Source organism: Pectinophora gossypiella, chromosome 21 (assembly GCF_024362695.1).
Source record: "Pectinophora gossypiella chromosome 21, ilPecGoss1.1, whole genome shotgun sequence".
Classification (NCBI taxonomy): domain Eukaryota; kingdom Metazoa; phylum Arthropoda; class Insecta; order Lepidoptera; family Gelechiidae; genus Pectinophora; species Pectinophora gossypiella.
This window is the reverse complement of record NC_065424.1, coordinates 1,030,520-1,054,605: the sequence shown is the minus strand read 5'-3', so window position 1 is coordinate 1,054,605 and position 24,086 is coordinate 1,030,520. Positions and strand designations below refer to the sequence as shown.

At 38.4% G+C, this 24,086-nt stretch overlaps 2 protein-coding genes across 4 annotated transcripts in view; both read right to left on the bottom strand.

Moving 5' to 3' along the window:
- LOC126376480 (exportin-2) overlaps positions 1-24,086 on the bottom strand; it is a 192,327-nt gene that overhangs the window by 42,463 nt on the left and 125,778 nt on the right. The window lies entirely within an intron of this gene.
- Positions 262-23,924, bottom strand: LOC126376518 (mediator of RNA polymerase II transcription subunit 25-like). Of its 2 annotated transcripts, XM_050023964.1 has the most exons (15): positions 23,689-23,924; positions 20,957-21,115; positions 20,372-20,535; positions 19,444-19,598; positions 18,032-18,132; positions 17,344-17,515; positions 16,839-16,997; positions 16,442-16,639; positions 15,584-15,718; positions 13,169-13,271; positions 11,301-11,485; positions 10,732-10,950; positions 10,368-10,499; positions 5,247-5,302; positions 262-3,313 (listed from the first exon to the last, which is right to left on the bottom strand). In XM_050023964.1, the coding sequence occupies exons 1-14, from the start codon at positions 23,808-23,810 to the stop codon at positions 5,264-5,266; spliced, it is 2,043 nt and encodes a 680-aa protein (XP_049879921.1). In that variant the 5' UTR covers positions 23,811-23,924; the 3' UTR covers positions 262-3,313; positions 5,247-5,263. The 2 variants fall into 2 exon arrangements, with proteins under 2 accessions (XP_049879921.1, XP_049879920.1); XM_050023963.1 differs by lacking the exon at positions 5,247-5,302.

Here is a 24,086-nt window from a genome sequence, read left to right as displayed (position 1 = left end):
TGTTGGGAAACACAGACAGTGATGTTTCTTTTTTTCACACAGAATGTTGCCATAGGAAAGAAAGAGAGTCTTTTGTTTTAAGTTTACGCGGTTATTATCATAATTAAAGCACATAATAACGGGTTCTTACCGCGTTTAAATGGGTTTTTTGCCCATTTAAACGCGGTAAGAACCCGTTATTATGTGCTTTAATTAAGAAAGAGAGTCATTCTAAAATATTATCAGAGGGTAAGGATGGAATTATAAAATAAAACAGCGATAAAAACTTCTTAACATTTATTAACATATAAAATTGATACTATACATCACAATTACACTAATCCTTAATTAATACTATTCAGTTCATTTCGAGTCAATCTTTTATCCTAATTTTACTTAATTAACCTTTGGTCTGTGTGTGATAAGGATCCTGATTACCCCTCTCGTATGTGTGTGATTAGGATCCTGACCCATAGGACTGGTACCTATTTTTACGTAATTATCCACTCTAATTCTATCGCAAAAGGTTTAATGTTGTGTTTTGAACAAAATTGAATAAATGATCTATCATAGACAATCATCATTCGGATGAAATGTTCAATAGTTCCGCTAGAAAAATCGGTTGAAATTCCGTTTCGACCAGTGATACTTCAACTACCAAAAGTGAATACTAAAAGTGAAAAATAAGCTGAAAATTGTTAAAAAAGGTAAGTAAATGTTCAATTTTATTATTTTATATGTATTGTAGTGTCAATTTTTATAAATTATAAGTTCTCAAAGTGATTCACTTACGAATTATATTAGTTCAAAAGTAACCTACAGATCTCAAATAACTTTTCGTGTTTTTCTTTGAGTTATTCTAAACTTACGCCTTGTTTATATACCTCATATTTTATATTATTTTGAAGGAAATTTTATGGAGATTCTGAATATCAAATTGCTTTGTATGAATAATTCATAAATATTTACCAAAACGTAAATTATTGAAACCATTACTTAAAAATGCACACACACACACGCAAGTAAAAATGGCCGACACTGTGTACGTACACATGTTTTCAAATTTACTATGGCAAAACCGTTATTTCTGAAATACAACTTACAGGATGATCTTTTACTAACTTTTTGTTTTTTTTTTTTTTAGATAAAATGGATTTAACAAATCCTTCAGCTCCGTCAACTTCACGGCCTCTTATCTTTCCAGGCGACGCCACAAGGATCACTGCACCCTTATTAGTGATAATACGGCTCTTATAAGAATAATATTTTGGTCATATAAACCATAATAAGAACAGTTGTTTTTGATTGTATATGAATAAATGATTTAACATGTAGATATCTATCTCACAATCTAACTAAAGTGATATCTAAATAATAAAAAAAATACCTATTAGACATATTTCATTTTCACACCTTGCCTGAACAAAAATAAAACATCCTATGTATGTGTCAGGATCCTAATCATACACAGACTACCGTTTAACAAACGAGTCAGGATCCGTATCATACACAGACGACTGTTCAACAACCGAGTCAGGATCCGTATCATACACAGACGACTGTTCAAGAACCGAGTCAGGATCCTTATCGTACACAGACGACTGAATGACGAAATACACACACACAAGCGCAGATATTACTGACCGATTTTTTTGCCATTCCAAAATTTTTCGTCATATTGTTTTCATAAAATTGATCAATATAAAGCGATAAAAGTATGTAGTGTGATATGTCTTTACAAAGCTCTATTTTTCTAGTTTATGGTCATATCCTTTGATTTTGACTATGACTTTTGGCACAAACAATAATTGACTGCATAATATTGGTGCAAGTGAATTTTTGATCAAACTTCGTATTCAAGCAGCTCGTATTTTATTTACAAATAATTTCGATGCTTGTGTTATTGTTTATAAACAAGGAAATATATCTAGCTTTAGTAATCAATCACTTTATTATAACGTTCCATGCACAAAAAGTGAAATTTACATCATAAACTGAATGCTGGCGAAACTCGTAAAAATTTTGGAATGGCTTCCACAGACAGGGGGGTAATTTTTTGACAGCGCTGCCACAGACTAAAGGTTAATAATTTTTATTTAATTAATAACGTACCTTTTACAGGTATTACGTGACGTTGCTTGAAGAATTGGGTAGTTTCCTAGGTCATAGGTAAATTATGAAAGTCTAGGGAACGACGAAGAAGAAGATTACTAAATAAAGACAGATCTAAAGGTGACAAAAAGTTTACTTTTTTCTATTTCACTTATGAATTTTAATAAAGAAATGTAATAATTAGTGCGACATTTTGTCACGTTTTTCTGTGACCTCACAAGTTGTTTTTTCTCATACAAGGTCCACATAATTTCGTGTTTTAACGAGTAGTAAAAAGCAACTGATTTGACAAGTTAGAAACTACCCTATTCCAAAACCCTAACTCTCGGTCAGTTGGACACCATACAGGTGTCGTGTCGTAAGGAATATACTATATAAAATATAAAATAACAAAATAAAATAAAATAAAAATATAATGAGGGAATTACCTGGTAACATTCTCTAAAAAAAAATATACATTATAATATAGATTAATTTAACCTTGTTCATGGATAACAGAAATCAGAATCATTCATGGATCTTTATCCAACAAGTTTTTGTTGTAGGTCAATTTGCAGATATTATGCATCTTTTATCTTTGTTTTTGGGTATAAATGATGACCATTCTTATTACACCCAAAGACAATACATCCACCCATTGTTATTCTGATCAAAATAAAGAGAAGCAATATAGGTAATATAGGTAAATAGCAACAAAATTATATACCATTTTTGTATATGCCTCTGCCATTTATATTATACAGGGTGTTAGTGACATCGTAACGAATACTGAGGGGGTTGATTCAGACCATGATTCTGAGTTAATATCAAGTGGAATTTTCCGTCGCAAAAGTGTGGAAATGAAAAATTAAAAAAAAAATAGTAAAGAAAAAGTCATGAATTGCGACGGAAAATTCCACTTGATATTAACTCAGTATCATGGTCTGACGCATCCCCCTTAGTATTCGTTACGATGTCACTGACACCCTGTATTTTTAAATAATTATGTACCCGAGTAATGAGAAAATAGGTAATTATTATCACGTTATATCTTAGTAGCGCCATCTATAATTTTTTTGGGAAAGTAGCCTGGAAAGTCCCCTATTGGAAACCAACTAGTAATCATTTTTATCCAATAATCCAATGAAGCAGTCTATAGAAAGTCGTAGTTGTTGACGTCGTCAAATTGTTGTCCTTGGGAAGAAGGGCGCGGGGCTCCGCCCCCGGGCCTGTACTGCGGTTGCTAGGGGGAGAATTATATATTAGTCATGTCATAGAACAACAGCAGCCATTTTATTTCTTCTGGTAAACGACATACATACATAAACTCACGCCTATTTCCCACCGGGGTAAGCAGAGACTATAGAATTCCATTTGCTTCGATCCTGACACACTTCTCTTGCTTCCTCCACATTCATCAATCGCTTCATACACGCACGCCGGTTCAGAGTAGATCGTATGTCCTTTTCTAAGGACATCTCCAATTTGGTCAATGTAAGTCCTTGTCGGTCTTCCTCTGCCAGCCCTACCATCAACTTTCTCTACCTACTTTCGCTTTAAGGTAGACGAAACCCGGAATAAACAGAAAGGACGCTAAGGAATTTGGCGGGAGATTCGTTTGGGATTTCGAAGGAAAAAAACAAATGAAGACGGAATTTTCGTGGAAACAAAAAGACTGAAAAACTAGTTTCCGTATGAGGACAAAATCTTCTGATGGTCGTATCGTTACGGGAACATTTGGGTCAATAATTTAAAGAAGGTAATTTTGATTTATACTTGGATCTATTTTTTTTAAACTTGGATCTTAAAAAGAAATCCTGTGAACCGAGAAGACCTACAAGATTTTCTTTTTGGATTCATGTAGATATCTTCCTATCTAGCCTGTTCGCTCCCACTGCTGGGCAAATATCTAGCCAGGTAATACATTTCCTCGATTCTATTTAACAATAGTTCAACATTGTGATGAAAACTGAGTGTCGAAGAGTGTATTATATTATTATGTTAGAAAGGACACAATCCCTGTCGGTTTTTACGACATGCCCGGGAAGACAAGCAGCTGTAAAATATTATACAGTAGTATTTTAATATTATAACACCTTAATTCGCTTCGTTTATCCACTATTAACACTAATGGGATGTGAATGATCGTGATAAAGCTTGCATTGAGCGTCTCTAGAAGTTTGAATAGATGTTGAAGCTAAAGGGTTACATGCAAAAGAAAACATTGACTTTTGTTGGCATCATGATATAGGAAGTCTGATAAGTTTAAATTTACCCACCAATTTGGAACCAAGCGCACACACACACGCACGCCTACACGCACGTACACACTCACGCGCGCACACACACACACACTCACACACGCCTATTATTTTGTAGTATTATTTTTTTCACAGGGCCACAACGAAGCAATTCACCTAAAAGCAGTATTGCTATTTGATTTTTGTTTGCATTGCACACTTACTTTTATATATTACTTTTATATATGCGCAAATGTCGCACTAATTATAGAATCAATAGCTTCTTACCTAGAACATTAAGATTAGTTAATAAGCTTAATACTGATACTCGCTTTGACCTATTTAACGGTAGCGTTCAAAGTGTAAAAACCTTGCTGACCAAGGAACCTAATTTAATTTCTGGCTGTATCTGAGTCTGTATGGACATTTTAAAATGTTTAATGTTCACTTGTGGTAGCTTTTCATTGGCATTTGTTTGTATTTATAAGTATTCATTTTGTAAAAAAGGCTGTAAGCTACCCAAATAAAATAAAATAAAATGACAAATTGCAATATTGCTTTTTTAGGTGAGTTGCATCGATGTGGACTTTTGAACCCCCCAGAGTGTGATTATTCAAAATGGCTCTTCCGTGATACCACAGACACTTCGTACAAAACACTTCGTTTTACACAGACACCACACATTGACGTCATCGTACACGCGCATCTGTGTGTGTGACGTCTGACGCCCATACACGATTGAAGACTAACTGTTCGAGGGGGGGTAAACCTAGCTCAGTCGCTGGTGGGGAGCGGAGAGTTGCCGTTCTGTACGTAGTAGTAATTCTTTATTCTACGGTGATTCGTTGTGTTCGCTATGACGCGTCGATTTTTACTAATGATTCAGTTATCATGGTGCCAACAAAAGCGCGCGTTAGTAACAGAAACAAGCATTACTTGTGTGTGGAGGGTGCTCACATGTGCGGCCGGGGCCCGCGCGCCGCCTGCTGTTGCTAGAACATACACTAAGTGCTCTACAACTGCTTAACATAATATGGCCTATAAGGTAAAAATTACAGAGCGAATGTGTGGTGGCTTTAAAGTCGTAAGACTGGTCCAGTTTAAAATCCAAACACTATTGTTTAACTCATGGTATAAGAAGACCAGCGGGATTAGCACCGTAAGCACGCGACTCTTTCTCGCCTCGACATACATCACCCGTCACTCTCACACAGTACTGCACAGAAAGAGACAGACGATCTCTGTCGCGGCGAGAAAGAGTCGCGTGCTTACGGTGCTAAGCCCGCTGGTATGATCAATCCAATGACAAGCCGCCATTGCTAGCCCATTGATGACGTAAGTGTTACCATTAAATTGGTATCTCCAACATTCCAAGGACGTAAATTTTGTTATTAAAAATTAAGTGAATTACTGACTAATGTATTTAATTACTATTTGTTCTCATATATATAAAATTCATATATTAAAACTGTAAGTAAATCTTTTACTAAAACTTCAAAATTTCCTTGCAAAGTAAATATAAAAACATTGGTCTTGGGTTATTTTTTACAAAATGGCAACGCAGGGTCGGATGACTTCAGCTGGGCTAACCTTGAAATGCTAGCTGTCTGTTTTGGGCATACCTGGTCTTCTTATAAGCATAGTTTAACTATTGTGTCTGGAAAACTTAGCGTTACGAGGTTATTTTTAACCTCTTTTCTTTCTTTTAAACTTTTAGCTAATAGACCATATTTTTAATGACAGAAAAATGCACAAGCCCATTTTTTCCAAACTAAATCCACTATTTATTCAAAATGTTATGATAAATATTTGTCAAAAAAAATATTTTTTTTTTTGAAGAAAAAAAAACACATCAGGGTTAGTTCCGATTGAATAGCAGTTATGCTTTTTATATGAATTGATTCAATGTGGCTCTTTCAACCCCCCAGCAGGCTTTACACGGCAACCACGCCGCGCGGTTTAGGGTCTCGACCAATGAGGAACTTTCCAGACTACTTTCCCCAAAAATAATACAGATGGCGTTGTAAAGATGTTCCTTCGTGTAACCTTCTAATTTCATCTTTGATTTTGGGTATAAATGATAAGCCTTTTTATAACACCCAGGTACAATTACATCTTAACCCCATTAGTATTCTGATCAAAATACAGAGAAGCAATATAGGTAGCAACATAACTCTATACATGTGTGATCCAAATCTCAAGCTACAATTATTTTTATATACGCTTCTGCCATTACATTTGTATTTTCGAATAATTATGTACCCGAGTAATGATAATAGGTAATTATCAGGAGCCACCCTACGGCCTGGCAAAACTATAGCACGTAAAACTTTTTTGATTTCACGAGACCTATTCAAGTCTTGGTCAAATTCAATCGCCGGTAAAAAAAAACAAAATGGCGGAAAAACAAGATGGCCGCCATACAAATTTTTGTTTTTCCAGAAAATGTCTCAGGGGTAAAAATGATGTAAAGGGGTGTGATCGGAACGTCATCTTTGAAAACTGCTCCGCATCAGGGGGCACCTTACAGCCTGGCAAACATATCACACCTGGAACGTTTTGGTTTCCATAAAACCTATTAAAATCTTGGTCGAATCCAATTGTCGGTAAAAAAAAAACAAAATAGCCGCCATACAAAAGTTTCTAACTAATACAGGACACGCGACATCTAGTTTTTAAATAATTATGTACCCGAGTAATGAGAATAGGTAATTTTCACGTTAAATTTATACAGTGCCCTCTATATTATTTTTGGGAAAAGTAGCCTGGAAAGTAGTTCATTGACGCAGTGAATGCTAGATAGTATTCAGCAGAGTCCACGTAGATACGTGGATAGACATACGGCTATTGGTCGACGCTTAGCGAGGCGCGGCGCGGTTGCAGTGCGGCGGGGGTAGGAGTTTCAAAATGTTGGGCATAATATGGGCTTGTGTACGGTCACGAACATTAATATGTATACACTTTGGTACCACGTCACATTATCTTTTTTGACAAATTGAACTGTAAGTCTCACTAAATCTCAAATATGTTAGTGCGACAGAGTCCTAAAGTGGGTACATTATATTGCTCATGACTGTTCAGAAGTATATTAATGAAAAATTAGTTGATGGCGAGGCAGTGAGAAGCCGCTAGAAAACAAATGAAAATTAGTTATGCATGGTTATGTACAGTGGTATGAAATAAAAAAAAAAACAGTTCTACTTAAGCCATAGACCAAATATGCTAGTTTCCAACTAGTGAAATCAGTTACTTTTTACTAAACATCAAAACATGAAATTACTATGGAATTTGTATAAAAAAAGCACACTGTGACATCATTGTAAATGTGATAAAATGTCGGCCGATTTTCTTGATTAAAATTCATAATGAAGTTAAATGGAAAAAAGAAAATGTTTTTCCTCAGTTTTAGATCTTTATTTAGTAATCAGAATCTCATAACTTATTTCATTTGTTAAGCAATACTGCTTTTTACCCGACTGCCAAAGGAGAGGGTAATGTTTTCTTAGATGTATTATTTCAATGTGGCTTTTTAACCCCCAAGTTGTTCGTGCTTAGAAGCAAGCGTACGGTCACGAGCTTTAATATGTATGACACTGTGGTACCATGTCACATCAACTTTTTTGACAAATTGAACTGTAAGTCTCACTAAATATCAAATATGTTAGTGCGACAGAGTCCTATAGTGGGTACATTATATTGCTCATGACTGTACGGTCTGATATTTTCCGATTAAAGTGATGATTTATGATCTTGGTCGATGACTTAAAGCAGATTATTTTTCCAGTAAGAACTAATAAGTTGTTTCGCTGCTAGATGGCGTTATTGAGGATATATTATTGTCTTTGAAAATATTGCACATCCTTATGGTAATAATAGTATAAACACAAACTTTTGTATTTCAGTGTCAGAATTCTAAACCTATTTCCATCTCTTTCTTTAAAATATCTGGAGTGAGGGACGGAATAGTATTGGAACTGTCAAACTAAAAAAAATGTGTGTCAGAATTATACCATTGTCTCTTTACAAAATACGGCTATGTCCTTTTTATTATAACTAACGGCCTCCGAGGTCCAGTGGTTGAGCGTTGGGCTCACGATCCGGAGGTTCTGGGTTCGATTCCCGGTGGGGACATATCACAAAAATTACCCTGGTCCCTAGTTTGGTTAGGACATTACAGGCTGATCACCTGATTTTCCGAAAGTAAGACGATCCGTGCTTCGGAAGGCACGTTAAGCCGTTGGTCCCGGTTACTACTTACTGATGTAAGTACATAGTCGTATATGAGCCATGTCAGGGGCCTTTGGCGGCTCAATAGTAACCCTGACGCCAGGGTTGATGAGGTTGGTAATTCACCTCACAACCCACACGATAGAAGAAGATTATAACTAAGAATATATAAGTATTTTCTCAAGTTTCTTTTTAAATTAAGACCTCATCTCTCAGTAGCGCCATCTAGTGTACTCCATAAGTAGCTTTTGCGGACGCTGTATGGAATATTGTTAAGTAATGTCACAGGGAAATATAACTGTTTTACTTCTAAAATGTTACCTAAAGGAAAATGAAAATTAGTTATGCATGGTTATATACAGTGATGTGTGAGAGTAATGTCCTCGTATTCATGGTATATGAGGACCAGGTATGCTCAATCCTATGACAAGCCGCCATTGCTAGCCCATTGATGACGTAAGTGTTACCATTAAATTGGTATCTCCAACATTCCAAGGACGTAAATTTTAATTATTCAAAATTAAGTGATTTACTGACTAATGTATTTAATTACTATTACTTGTCACATACATAAAAATCACTAAAACTGTAAGTAAATCTTTTACTAAAAATACAAAATTTCCTTGCAAAGTAAATATAAAAACATTGGACGCGGGTAATTTATTTATTAGGAAATGGCAATACAGGGCGGGATGACGTCAGCTGGGGTAACCTTGAAATGTTAGCTGTCAGTTTTGAGCATACCTCGTCTTCTTAAACCATGCTCGCATTGACTTAGGGAGTCTTAAAATTAATCAACACGAAATTGTTTTAAGAAACGAAAAAATATAATCTATATGACTGACTGTCGTTTACGAGCTTCACACTACTGCTCAGTGTTGATACCAGTGATGTGCCGTTTTCGGGAATGTACCTAAAATGGGAATATTCCTGTTGTATAAACTCTTTAATAGTAACCACACTGGCTGCTTTTTTCACATAGTTCTTTCTCGTACTCTGATCCTATCTACCTAAAGACTAGGTAATAAAGCTTTTTTTACCTAACATTTGCGCCTTTTTGCTGCAACATTGGTGATTTGCCAGTGATGCGCTGTTCCCGAGAAAACACCCAAAGTTGGAATGTCCCCGTTAGGACACTGACCGCTTTTCTGTTTTCAAATTGTTCTTTCTTAAACTCTGGTCTTATCTGCATAAAGGTTAGGTAATAAAACTCTTTTTACATAAGTTTCGCGCCTTTTCGTCGCCAGGAAGGTTCTGAAAGTGGGAACATTTCTTCGCACGGCACATTACTGGTTGATACGGTTTATTAATTTTACACTCCCTAAGTGTATTAACAGGGTGGTCAGATTCAAAACACTTAAACGCCTAGTTGGACGTGACGAAGTTACGTATGTTTCTGATTCTCTACATAGTTTACGTTTTCTTGATTAATTTCGAAATTGTTATGTGTCTTAATAGAAATAAATTTGAATTAAATTTCTAGCAAAGGGGTTAATGTTTCTTATTTGACTGAGTAGTGGATGTTTTCCATTTTTCTTTATAAAGGTTTGCTACCCCTGAACTAGAACACCCGCATAATATGTAGGATCAAAGCTGGCACGTACAGCCATGAGCAATATCATGTACCCACTTTAGAACCCTGTCGCACTATCATATTAGACATTTAATGAGACTTACGGTTTAACTTGTCAAAAAAGTTAATGTGACATGGTTACAAAGTCTATACATATTAGTACTCGTGACCGTACATGACCTATGAAGGTTCGTCACCCGTGAGCTATAACGACCCCGGATAGCTATTAAGATGTTCTACGCTGGTGTGAGGGGTACCTGTTGCAGCAGATGCCGCAGGCCGGGGTTGGAAGGCATGATGGGCCTCATGAGCCGCGGGCCCGCCACGCCGCCAGCCCCGCGCAGCTGCTGCTGCAGCTGTTGCTGTAATTGGTGCTTTCGCTGTTGCTCCTGTAACACAACAGTTCACAATGTATGCCAAAACGGCTTCACTTCAGCATAACAGGCTGGTTTCCAACAAGTCCAATTAACTACTCTCGCTACGGGTCTTTAGTCAGCTCGGCCCCATCTCACTCGGCCCAGGGATCGAATCTACCTAATGTACATATTCAATAGGTCAACTCGACCCCCGGGCCGATTTTATGATGGAGCCGAGTTGACTAAAGAGCCCTACAAGCACTACCTCCATCTGCTTGTAGTTGAGTTCCTGCTGCTGCGCAGCGTGCAGATGCGACATGATGTCCATCTGCGACTTGAACTGCGCTTCCTGCTGGTGCGCAGCCTCCAGCGTCTGCTGCAGGTGCTGGATCTTCTCCAGGTTCTGCTGGCGCGCCGCCTCCAGCCCGTCCAGCTGCCCGCCGCCGCGCACCTGCTGGCCCATGCCGCCGCCCAGCATCATGCCCTGCCCAACACAATACCATCACAGTTACTACCACCTCCGCTAACCTAACCTGAAGATAACCAGTACCAATACCATGACAGTTACTAAAATCATCCTATAATACATCTCGGTTATACAGGTTTTGAGAAACTGCAGTAGTTTTAGGCGGATGTGACGTTCGACGAAAAATATATTTATGTAAAATTTTACAATTCAAATTGTATTCTTGAATTTTAGTTATCCGGGTAGGCTAATTTGCGAAATTTGTGACCATTGTCTTAACATGGATACGTCTACCGAATCCCAAATCATGCAACACGATCCGAATTTTCATTCAAAAGATTTATTTAAGTAATTTGTATTTTACAAACCTGCGGATGCTGCTGCACTTGCGGCTGCATGGAGCCGCCGGCGGGCCCCACTGGCCCGGGCGGCATCTGCCCCATCTGCGCTACTTGGCCGACCTGCCCCATCCCGCCCGACATGCCGCCGCTACCCAGCCCGCTGGAGCCCATGCCCGCGGAGGAGATGCCTGGGGTTGGCATCGCTCCCGAGCCTGTGAGACACTTTAATCAATTACCAGATCTTGGACCTACGGGTAATGCAATCCCGACTCGAGATCGCAAATTCGAGATCCCGCGGGATTGGAAATATCAATCCCGAGAATCCCGAAAATTTCGGGATGGCAGCCAAGGATGGCAGAATACGATGAAAACTGCTTGTTTGTGGTAGTGAGGTTATTTAAAACAATATTTTTTGATAGAAAACATAAACCTTTATTCTGCAATATTACTTACTAAATAATTTAAACAATTAAGTTTTCTTTGGAAATCAGCTTAATCAAAATTAGCATTCTCCATTCTTGTGTATCAAAGGCCAATTCCTTCACTTCCTTATAAGACACGACGTTCACCTTTTCTATAATTTGTTTCATGTAAGCTCTCCTTGGTCTTCCCCTTCCACTCTTACCTTGTACGGTCACGAGCATTAATATGTATACACATTGGTACCCCATCATCATTAGCCCATTAACGTCCCCACTGCTGGGGCACGGGCCTTCCCTGTGGATGGATAGGGAGATCGGGCCTTAAACCATCACGCGGGCCCAGTGCGGATTGATGGTTATTAACGACTGCTAATGCAGCCGGGACCATCGGCTTAACGTGCCTTCCGAAGCACGGAGGAGCTCGAGATGAAAACTTTTTTTTGTGGTCACCCATCCTATGACCGGCCTTTGCGAAAGTTGCTTTACTTCAACAATCGCAGACCGAGCGCGTTAACCGCTGCGCCACCGAGCTCCTCACATACACACAAATTGAACTGTAAGTCTCACTAAATGTCATATATGTTAGTGCGACAGAGTCCTAAAGTGGGTACATTATATTGCTCATGACTGTACCTTCCCTAACCCGTGTCGTCGTCCTATTAAGTGTCCAATCATCTTGATCTTCAATGTACGTACTATTAATTACTTCCAGTTCAAGATATGACTACTTCATACATACATAAACTCGCGCCTGTTTCCCACCGGGGTAAACGTGCTGTCTACTTAACTCTGTCGGGTTATTGGCCGATGTAAAATTTTTAGACGGTTGTTTTAGATTTCTGCTTTAAATTGACGTGTATTCCATAAATTTTATGCCTGTTGATTACCCGTCCCTTTTTTCAACGGATAAGAAAATGACAGGTATAACTTAAAATAAAATTAGATAGTGTCTGAAGGACATTATACAGGGTGTTAGTAACATCGTAACGAAAACTTTGAGGGATGATTCAGACCATGATTCTGAGTTGATATCAAGTGGAATTTTCCGTCGCAAAAGTATGGATAGGAAAATAATTAAAAAAAAAAAAAAATCATCAATTTTTTGACAGGAAATTCCACTTGATATCAACTCAGAATCATGGTCTAAATCATCCCCCTCAATATTCGTTACGGTGTCACTAACACCCATACCTACTTGTATGGCTACCGTATGTACTTGTACGGGGTGTAAGTGACATCGTAACAAATACTGAGAGGGATGATTCAGCTGATTATTCTTAGTTAATATCAAGTGGAATTTTCCATCGCAAAAGTATAGAATTGAAAATAATTTTAAAAAACTAAAAAAAAATGATTTTTGCGACGGAAAAATCCACTTGATATCGACTCAGAATCATGGTCTGACTCATCCCTCAAAGTTTTCGTTACGATGTCACTAACACCCTGTATATGACTAATAACTAAAAACTATACCTGTCATGGTGCTGGTGGGCATTGTCCCTGGCATAGAGGTCGGCGCCGCGCCTGTGGGCAGCTGCTTGTTGATGATTTGGGTCATCTTCTGTTGCTGGATCACCTGTGATAGATCATCATGATAATCATAATAAAAAATAAGTTTATTTCTCCCTCACAATTACAGTAAAAACTTAACTTAGTACTACTCACAGTGTACATGTTTCTATTGTGAGAGAGACTGGTGTCCATACTAGACGGAATGCCTGTGTTACGGATCACCAGGCTCTCTTCCTCCCTATTTTCATAGTACATGGCAAGGCATTGTTATAGAAATAAGACTCTTTAAAATTATAGCTATAGGTGTGTGTGTGTTTTAGCCCTACGACGCGAAGTGTCTTAGGATCGGGCGCTGCCATGACAGCAGCTTCCACTAACAACTACACTTGTTTGAATTTTTGTTCAAAAGACGAGTTTAATGAGGATAAAAATTACCTAAAGAATAGAATAGTAGATTGCTACCTAAGCAATAAGGCTGCTTTTTGTTCCTTTTTTTTATGTTGTTTGTGTTGTTATGTTCCTTCTGTGCAATTAAAACTGGCTATTTAAATTTTGACAGTTCTCCATACTATTTGAGCAAACAAACAAATTGTTTTGGTTAAACCTTTTGCGCAGCGTTTAACTGCAAAATCATAGTGTTTATTTATTATTTATTTATTTGTACACAATAAAACAGACACAAGAAACATACAAAGAAAACAGATAGTACAGGTAAGCTTAGTGTTATATTTGTTCCCTAAATATCGGAAAGAATAAAAGAGAAAGAAGCTCCTGTCTTCAATATACAGGGTGTTAGTGACATCGTAACAAAAACTTTAAGGGGTGATTGAGGCCATGATTCTGAGATGATATCAAGTGGAATTTTCCGTCGCAAAAGTATGGAATTGAAAATAATTAAAAAAAAACACAAAAATTTTCAGGAATATTCAGACTGAAAATTCCACTTGATATCAACTCAGAATCATGGTCTGAACCATCCCCCTCAGTATTCGTTACGGTGTCACTAACACCCATACCTACTTGTATAGCTACCGTATGTACTTGTGTGGGGTGTAAGTGACATCGTAACGAATACTGAGGGGGATGATTCCGCTGATTATTCTGAGTTAATATCAAGTAGAATTTTCCTTCGCGAAAGTATAGAATTGAAAATAATTAATAAAATAATAAAAAAAACATGAATTTTGCGACGAAAAATTCCACTTGATATAACTCAGAATCATGGTCTGAATCATCCCCCTGAGTATTCGTTACGATGTTACTAACACCCTGTATTTGAGGACTAAGGCAGGCTTAAGGCAGCGTCCATTGCTTCACATACCGCGATTGAGAACTAACTATAGATCTAATGCGTTTCTCATACGTGCGAGCAACTCTTTTAACGAATCATCTAACAGCATAGATCTATTCCACACTAGTATTGCATCTATTAAGCGAATTCTAACACAAGAATATTTTGAGACTCAATAAATTTACTCATGTTATAATATACTCATAAAATAATAATGGTTAAGTTAAATTGGATTAGTACTTACTAACCCACCTGCATTCGTACTGACTTAGGGTTTTGTTTTCCTTTTCCTTGTTAGCTATTATCTTTATGTATCATTCTAGCCACTTATCTTATTTTAATTTCTCTCCTACCTTTTCATTTATTGGCGGGAACTTGTTATTAGCATTGTCTCATGTATATTTAGTTCATTTAATGTATAATTAGTCTGTAAGTTCTCCAAATAATATATAAAAAAGGAGAAAACTTAGAAAAACTGATATTCAATCAAAACTGCCTTTTTCCAACTGGCTGCTTTTATTTCACTAACTCATACTTCAAACGGGATACACTCCATGTTGCTCCATATTTGATAGCAGTTAATCACGAATTTTAGCTGGACAGTATGGAGTACTGTCAAAATTTAGGAACACTCAACAGTGCTGCCACCTAGGATGCACACAGGATGTTAGTGTAGAATTTTCAGTCGGAAAATTCATGATTTTTTTTATATTTCTTTAAATTATTTTCAGTTCCATACTTTTGCGACGGAAAATTCCACTTGATATAACTCAGAATTATAGGTCTCAATCACCCCTCAAAGTTTTCGTTACGATGTCACTAACACCGTGTATTTGAGCTTCTAGTTTTTATCCTCGTTAAATTTGTATTTGGAACATTATTTTTTTTAGTTCTAAAAAGTATTTACAAAAGTAAAAAAAAAGTTGTGGTTGTTTTTAAAAGTATTTAAGTATTTTTTTTTTTGGCGATTACTCCACCGACAAGAGCGCAGCTCTTAAATAGAGAGAGAGAGAGAGAAAAAAAGTATTTAATATTTTTCTGACAATTCTTTCGAAACATTGCGAGGACTTGATGATATGCGTTACCTTTCTAAGCCTGTCGACGAATGTGGCTTGGTTGTTGGGGATGAAGCCGAGATAAGCCTTCTTGTCTGGCGTGTACAGCAGGATTAAGACTTTGATGTCGCATTGCGGCGGTGATGAGAAATGCACACAGCCCGCCTGGAACCAACAGATATTACACAATTGTGGAATGAAATCGTTCGATTTATGTCTTAGAGCATCACTAACTTAGCCACACTATCATCATCATCATCAGCCCATTAACGTCCCCACTGCTGGGGCACGGACCTTCCCTATGGATGGATAGGGAGATCGTGCCTTAAATCACCACGGGGCCCAGTGCGGATTGGTGGTTATTAACGACTGCTAATGCAGCCGGTATCAACGGCTTAACGTGCCTTCCGAAGCACGGAGGAGCTCGAGATGAAAACTTTTTTTTGTGGTCACCCATCCTATGACCGGCCTTTGCGAAAGTTGCTTAACTTCGACAATCGCAGACCGAGCGCGTTAACCGCTGCGCCACCGAGCTCCTCCCCACACTATCACATCACTATATGTATTTCCCTTGGACAATAGTTGAAACTATCGTCATCATCATCTTCCTAGCGTTATCCCATTTTCCACAGGGTCAGCTTACCTAACTTGAACATTTGACTTACTTACTTTTTGAGTAATATTGACGAAGCTTCTTTGCTGATAAGGTTTGTTCTTTGACGTAGCTTCTGTGGGTTTCTTTGTCTGTTTAGAATTACATTTTGGACGAATCCTATGGTGGGTGCCTAGTCTTTTTGAATTATTTTTTTAAATAAATATTTATGTTTATTTTTAATATTAAAAAAAATACTCGTATATCAAAATTAAAGCTGTCATTGGTATACTCACAAATCCGTTGACCATGACTTTAGTAAGCGCGTCCAGGGCCTCATTAGGCTGAAGGTGAAACAACACGGACTTGCTGTCTTTGAGGTACTGTCCGCCGATGTTGCTGATCAGCTGCTTGGGCATCAGCTGCATCAGCAACTTGTTGGGCCATGTGTCCACCTTTAGCTCTGGTTCTATGTCCTTGGAGTTTGCTGACACCTGCAATGGAAATCGGCAGAATTGAGTCAAAGTTAAGTTATAACATTCTGATTACTAAACAAAGATAGATCTAAAACTCGCTAAAACATTTTTTTATGTTTTTGTTAGTTTTAGACATAGTCTTTATTTAGTAAGCAGAATTTCAACTGGTTAAAACACTTCCCTCGAATGCAAGAAATACAGTACAAACTGCCCATACCTGGCAAGGCAAGAGTTTGGTGACCTTCTGCGTATCTCCGGGGGCTTTGCCCTTCTCCATCCACTCGAGCACTCCGCTCCAGATGTAGGCGCGCTGCATTGGCGCCGGCGTCGCGGGGGACGTGGAGGGACCCGGCGTGGACAGCATGCTTGGTAGGCGCTGGCGAAATAGTGGAGTTTAAGAATTCATAAGGAAACAAGAAACATTCATTAAGAAGCTGTGTAGGTACATACACGCAGGTGTCAAACATTATGAAATTGTCTCAACAGCATGTCCATGTCGGACGTACAATATTACAAATAATGTCAGTATTAAGCATCAAGGAATTAAGTAAGTACCTAATAATTAGTCACATTATAAACGTTTGTCAATTTTAAATATCATTGTTGTTGAAAATATTCATTCAAGTCATAAAATTCCATATCAACTAGCCAATTTTTTAGACGTTTAAAAGGAAATTAAGAAAAGTTTCCTGAAAGAGAATGAAATGTGCGTGTAATGTCACCTGCTGGGGCGGCGGCGGGTAGGAGGGCTGCGCCAGCTGCGTGAGCAGCGCGGAGTTGTTGGCGTAGAGCGGCTGGCGGGGCGGCGGCGCCAGCCAGTTGCCGCGGGCGGGGGCGGCGCGGGCGAAGGCGGGCGCCGCCGGCCGCGGCACCGGCACAGACCCGCGGCCCTGGCTGGGGCGACGGAAATAACATGTCACTTTAAAGGGGCATTTCGAGAAAAGTATGTTTTGAAAGAGGGGCATAATGGGAAACAGACGTTTTAAAACCGAAAGTTAGGTTTTTTGTTTAGAGTAAAAGTAAATAAAATGACAAAAAAGGGTATTACAAGAAAGGTATGTTTAGAGAGAGGGCCATACTGGGAAAGAGACGTTTTGGAACCGGGTGTTAGGTTTTTGTTTAGAGTAAAGCTGAATAAAGTGACAAAAAGGGGCATTTCGAGAAAGGTATGTTTTGAGAGAGGGGCATATTGGGAAAGATGTTTAGAGTAAAGCTGAATAAAATGACCAAAAAGGGGTATTTCGAGAAAGGGATATATGAAGAAAAATATGTTTTTTTTTTCTATAATAAATCTTTTCCGAGAAAATACAATATTTTTAAAAGGGGTATAAAATAAGCGTTTGCATTTCTTTTTTTAAATAGTTAACCGAAAACCGTCAACAAGCCAATAGGAAGAAGACAACGACATACCCGTATATTTCCGGTTGTATCTCTGGTACAGGCGGCGGCGCGGGGCTGGGCGGCCGCTCCTTCAGGCTGTAGCCCCGCAGCAGCACCAGGTGACGGGGGTCCTGCGGTAGTACAACAGCATCACGCCTGTACCCCCGAAGGGGCAGGCAGAGGTGTCTGGTACACCCACTCCTCGCCAGCTATGTTTAAGGCGACGACAGACGGACCGCATTTCAACTGTTTGAATGCAGTTGACACAACTGCAATACAAACCAATCCGATCCGATTGCAGTTCAATTGCAGTCGGCGTGCAGTCGTGTCAACTGCATTCAAACTGCACATGAACTGCAATTTGCGGATTGCAGTTGAAATACGGTCCGTCTGTCTATAGCCTAAGTGCCATGTAACACGGGGCTGCGGTAATACAACACCTTACAAAAAATAAATAATGCTACTTATATAATGGTAACTCTCCTTAGGTTACCAATACCGACCCCGCAGGCGTGGTCGACGATTTTCCTCATTTAGCGCATCGCTATCGACCCACTGAGCCGAGGTATGCGCCCAAGTGGACACCCTCAAGCCTGTTGTCTTAAATTGTGTACCGGGTGGCAGCCGTCAGCTATATGCTGCAAATCTACGGCTAAGAGGTAGGCCTAAACCCTTTGCCGAATAGCTTTAGGTACTGAAATGAAGTGATGACGCGGTGGTCGATCGAACTAGCACTCGGACAAGTCGGCCGGCGGTAACCAAAACGGAAAAGAAGAAAGAGGTTGGAAAGGCCCTAACGCGCATTTTGTACGAGAACCGCTATTGCAGGATACTCAACTTCTGCAAACAAATAAATACGATAACTCTACTGCTTTTCAAATTCCATAGCCACTTTGCCGGCAATGTATATTTTATATGACAGACTGCAATTTTATCATTACTTTTCGTAACATACTGCACAATATATAAGTTTTTTTTTGTTAATAACCGTGTTATGTATACTAAGGTTCTTGCCGTACAGATTATAAAGCATAAGACAACCTTTTTATTACATTTTTCTAGGAGCTCCGTGTGTCTGTAAAAATTTGCGGACGAGTACAATGCCAAGTTGAAGTATGAACTATTTGGTCATAGTTGGGTCGTGTACTACGTTCAAAATAAATTATGAAATTCTGATTACTAAATAAAGACAGATCTGAAACTAACGAGAAACATTTTCTTTTTTTTCTATTTAACTTATTTATGAATTTTAATCAAGAAAAACGTAATAATAAGTCCGACAATTAAACACATTTTTCTATGACGTCATAGTGTGCTTTTTCATACAGATTCCGTAGTAATTTCGTGTTTTGACGTTTAGTAAAAAGTAACTGATTTGACTAGTTGGAAACTAGCCTGTTGTCAACCTCTGTCTCGTAGGCCGCGGCCCCCCGGCGACCCACCTTGGCGTAGTTCCTCTGCTGCGCCGCGTGCAGCTCCCCGCCCGCCAGCTCGTAGAGCGCGGCCAGCTGCGCCACGCGGCGCGCCGCCAGCACGGACAGCTGCACGCCGCGCTCGCACAGCGCGCGGGCCGCCGCCTCCACCGTGGCCGGGGCGCCTGCGGGGTCAGATCTCATCGCAATGCGTCGTGGTTCACAGGCCCTTTTATCTCAGGACGTCCACCACCACCTTATGATCGTTTCGACAAACATCTGTCTTTTTTTTGTTTGTGTGTGGCACCCTTTTATAATAAACTATTTCTATTCTATTCTAATGCGCGATGATCATCCATGTCTAGTGTTGATGGCATGTCTGGCCCGGAGTTTATCACTCCACCACTATATGAGACGCCTCAAAAGGACACACATATGGGATAACATACAGTAACACCTTAATGACGGGGCCTGTCCTGCACGCCACTAAAACCAAACCATCAAAACTGCTTATGGTCAGTCGACCGATCGCATGTTTGGGCACAAAAATGAAAAAAAAAAAAAATGTCTGGTGTTGGTGGCACGTCTAGTATTGGTGGAATATCTGGTGTTGGTGGCATGTCTGGTGTTAGCAGCATGTCTGGTGTTGGTGGCACGTCTAGTATTGGTGGAATGTCTGGTGTTGGTGGCACGTCTAGTATTGGTGGAATGTCTGGTGTTGGTGGCACGTCTAGTATTGGTGGAATGTCTGGTGTTGGTGGTACGTCTAGTATTGGTGGAATGTCTGGTGTTGGTGGCACGTCTAGTATTGGTGAAATGTCTGGTGTTGGTGGCACGTCTAGTATTGGTGGAATGTCTGGTGTTGGTGGTACGTCTAGTATTGGTGGAATGTCTGGTGTTGGTGGCATGTCTGGTGTTGGTGGCATGTCTGATGTTGGTGGCATGTCTAGTGTTGTACCTGGTGGTGCGAGTCCCCCGCCATAGGCGGAGTAGGGTGGGGAGCAGCACAGCAACAGCATGTGAGTAGCCACGTCGGGCCGCGCGCGCTCCTCACAGCACGCCAGCGCTGTGGCTAGGGCTTCCGCGATGCATGCCCGGCTCTCTGCGCGCCCGCCGATGTATCTGGTGGGCGAGAATGATAATTAATAAAATAAATAATATTCTTACTGTACATTTGAGACTATTGTAAAATGTTATCTCATTTAAATATAATCAATAATTATACCGAACTGGGGGAAAAAGAATGACTGGAATTAAAATGGCCACATGAAAACAATTCATCTAAAAAAGCAATATTGCAATTTGACATTTGCACATATAAAAGTAAGCATGCAATGCAAACAAATGTCAAATAGCAATATTGTTTTCTTAAATGAATTGCTTGGATTCTTGGATCGTTCTTTTTAGTAGTACCTATTGACATTGTTTTTAAAATAGAATATTGAATTTAATTAAATAAAATTTACAGTCTGTTAGACAGTGACGAATATTTTTATCTTTACCGATTCTAGAATAATCTAGATGATAATTTAAAAATACTAACTGAATACTATCAATAGTCTCAAGGACATTCTGTGGAGAGTTGAAGGGTCCGTAAGCTGAGACAGGCAGACCGGGCAGGCAGTCAGCAGCTGTATATGCCACCACGCTGTACACGGAGCCACTGCCTCCACCTTCTTCTATAGACCCTCCATGGAAGTATCTGGAAACAATGTTTATCATTCAAAATATATTTATTTGTGCATGTACGTTATAATGTCCGATTACAATCATACTGAACTAATAAGAGACAAGAGATGTTTCTTTCGCGCTAAAAGTATACTGCTTAGTACGAAAGAGACGAGAGATTTGTCAATCTAAACATGTTAATGTTAATAGGATATAGGAATAAGACATTATTGGATGAATTATTTATGAACCATAACAAGTAATGTTTCGTTATTATTACTTTAACTTTTCAATTTAAATTTGAAACATTAGAAAGAACACTAGTTTCGATTGGAGTGTACCTACTATGAGATGGGACTTTTTTTTTTGATATTTTTGCAATCAGTAAGCGTCCGTTTGTGTTACTATGAGCAGATGAGCTGAAGAGGAACTTGACTTTATGAGAGACATATCCTCAGCAATTAGCAGGGGACCTGCTTCAATAATCAGGTGATTCAGAAACTTTAATCCATTTCCGTCTCCATGATAGGCCGTCTTTTAAGACCACGGATTTGGTTTATTTGCAGGAGCTCCTGAGCGATGTGGTTGGGATGATGCTCAAGGCGAGTTCTGTAGATTTTGCTCAGGCTATCAATCTCTTGTTTGATGGTGAGAACATTTAAATGGTGATGAATTTCATTATTGGTCACAAACCAGGGAGCGAGTTGGGACTTAGAAAAATTTTGATCAATTTAGTATGATAATTAAAGCACATAATAACGGGTTCTTACCGCGTTTAAATGGGGATATGAGACTCCCGATATTAATGTGTAAGAACCCGTTATTATGTGCTTTAATTATGATAATAACCGCGTAAACTTAAAACAATTTAGTATGAGTCATGGACATAGACAAATTGTCGAGTGAAATTAGTATGGGGCAGGGACTAGTCAACTCATAGAGCCCCCTTAGGTACACGCCAACCCTATTTTCTCACAAGAAATGAAACTATCAGCTATCAGTAATACTAATTTGTAGATGCTATGTACACTGTAATTGAAATATGTCCTCATAACGCCCGGATTTCCAGACACAATAGTTAAACAATGGGATTTGGATTTTAAAAGGCATTTAAGCCTTACAACCATATATGTATAAGTCTTAATTTTACATTATTTTAAGTTTACGCGGTTATTATCATAATTAAAGCACATAATAACGGGTTCTTACCGCGTTTAAATGGGGATATGAAACTCCCGATATTTCGACACTGTTCAAGTGCCATGATCACGGGATGACTGATGAGATTGGAGTGGAGTAGGTAGATCCATAATTTTCTACGGGCAGACATATCTGTCTACCCTCTTTCTTTGCCGTTTGTTTATATTTTTGATATCGGAATTATTGTCTTCATTCTAGTAATTGTCTTAGTTGTTAACATTTTATATATATGATGTAGTAGTACTTAATAAATAAATAAATCAGGTCTATATTAAAATCCATAACTTTAAAATGTATATAAATAAAAAGTATATCTTTAATATACATAATGGTGCTAATTCCTGTAAATACCATCTAATTTTATTTTAAGTTATATCTGTCATTTTCTTATCCGCCGAAAAGGAAACAAGCATAAAATTTATGGAACACACGTCAATTTTAAACACAAATCTAAACCAACCGTCTAAAAAGGATTGCATACCGGCGACGTACCTTTTTGATTCGCCCGGGTTATTCATTCATTTACTCATTCTTCCTAAAATTAAGAGCTGTGAATCATCCATCCCTTTCCTTTTCGACGGATATGAAAATAATGGATATAAGTTAAAATAAAATTAAGCTTTTCTGCAGGAATCGGGACCATTGTCAATATAAATAATGATTAAAAAATATATAATTAACACCCTTAGTTATAATACCCATAAAAGTTGAAACCCATACTCTTAATATAATATAATGCAAATAAAGTTACAAAGTGCCTGATCAGATAAAATAAATAAAATATTATACATCCCAAAAATGAGTACCTATATAAAACTGAATTTTTAACAGCTTTGCTGCAAACTTAAAATTATTTTAAGCCTCATTTATGATTTGTCAGTTTGACGTAAAATTAATAATAATTATAAATGATTTTGTAAATAAATGGTAATTTTACCATTACCACTCTTACCTATTACACTAAAATCTTTAATGTTATGCTCTGTCCAAGGACAGGTATTAACTACATATGTTAATATTATGGATTTGCTAATTTATTGCTTTTTATGCTATGAATTTTAAAGTTATAATTTTTAAAATTATGGATTTCATTAATATGCTTAATAATGATATATATTTTTGTTATTCATTCTAATTGGTATGCAAATTACAGTTATGTCAAGTCTGTTATGGATTTCCAAAATAGGGTTATTAATTTTATGCAACTTAAGGGACACCCAAATAAATCAGTGATACATCGAGACAGACGAAGTCTAAGATGAATCAGACAAAAAAACCAGGTCAACTAGGCACCTAACAAAACTATCTAGTAAAGAGCATCAGTGTAGGTACTTTCAACTCCAAACTATTATTCAACGTAAATGGACTACTACTAAAATACAATAGAACGTTTAAATTCATACTTACTCTAGCGTAGGAACAACATAATTTGTTTTTAGTTCATTTATATATGCCCCATTTGCCGCTGTCGCTTCTACGATGAATATTACTTCTGCCTGTACAGGAGTTTCTGGAGCGTTCACCCCCATGGTTCTAAGATATATAAAAGTACCTACTCTGTGGGTTCTAAGGTAGATTCTAACGCACAGAACACTAGGTACCTATCTATTACACCTGTTTGTTCTAACCAGGTTCTAACGTAATCTAACAGTAAATATTAGGATTTTTTTTTTGGTTTTGGTTTTTCCCGAAGGGTAAGGCAAAGGGAACTATGCCCATACGGCCATGTCTTACTTATTTTTTTTTTTCTTGATAATTGATGAAATGATCTGAAGCAGCAGATGAAGCTGGTGGCAGAGCAACCG

Coding starts and splice junctions, on each gene's coding strand:
- LOC126376518 (XM_050023963.1), bottom strand. CDS start 23,810: ATGGGGGTGAACGCTCCAGAAACTCCTGTACAGGCAGAAGTAATATTC. Junction 20,536..20,956: donor GAGACTATTGATAGTATTCA/GTTAGTATTTTT, acceptor CTCGCCCACCAG/ATACATCGGCGGGCGCGCAG. Junction 13,272..15,583: donor TCGTCGACAGGCTTAGAAAG/GTAACGCATATC, acceptor GATCTATCACAG/GTGATCCAGCAACAGAAGAT.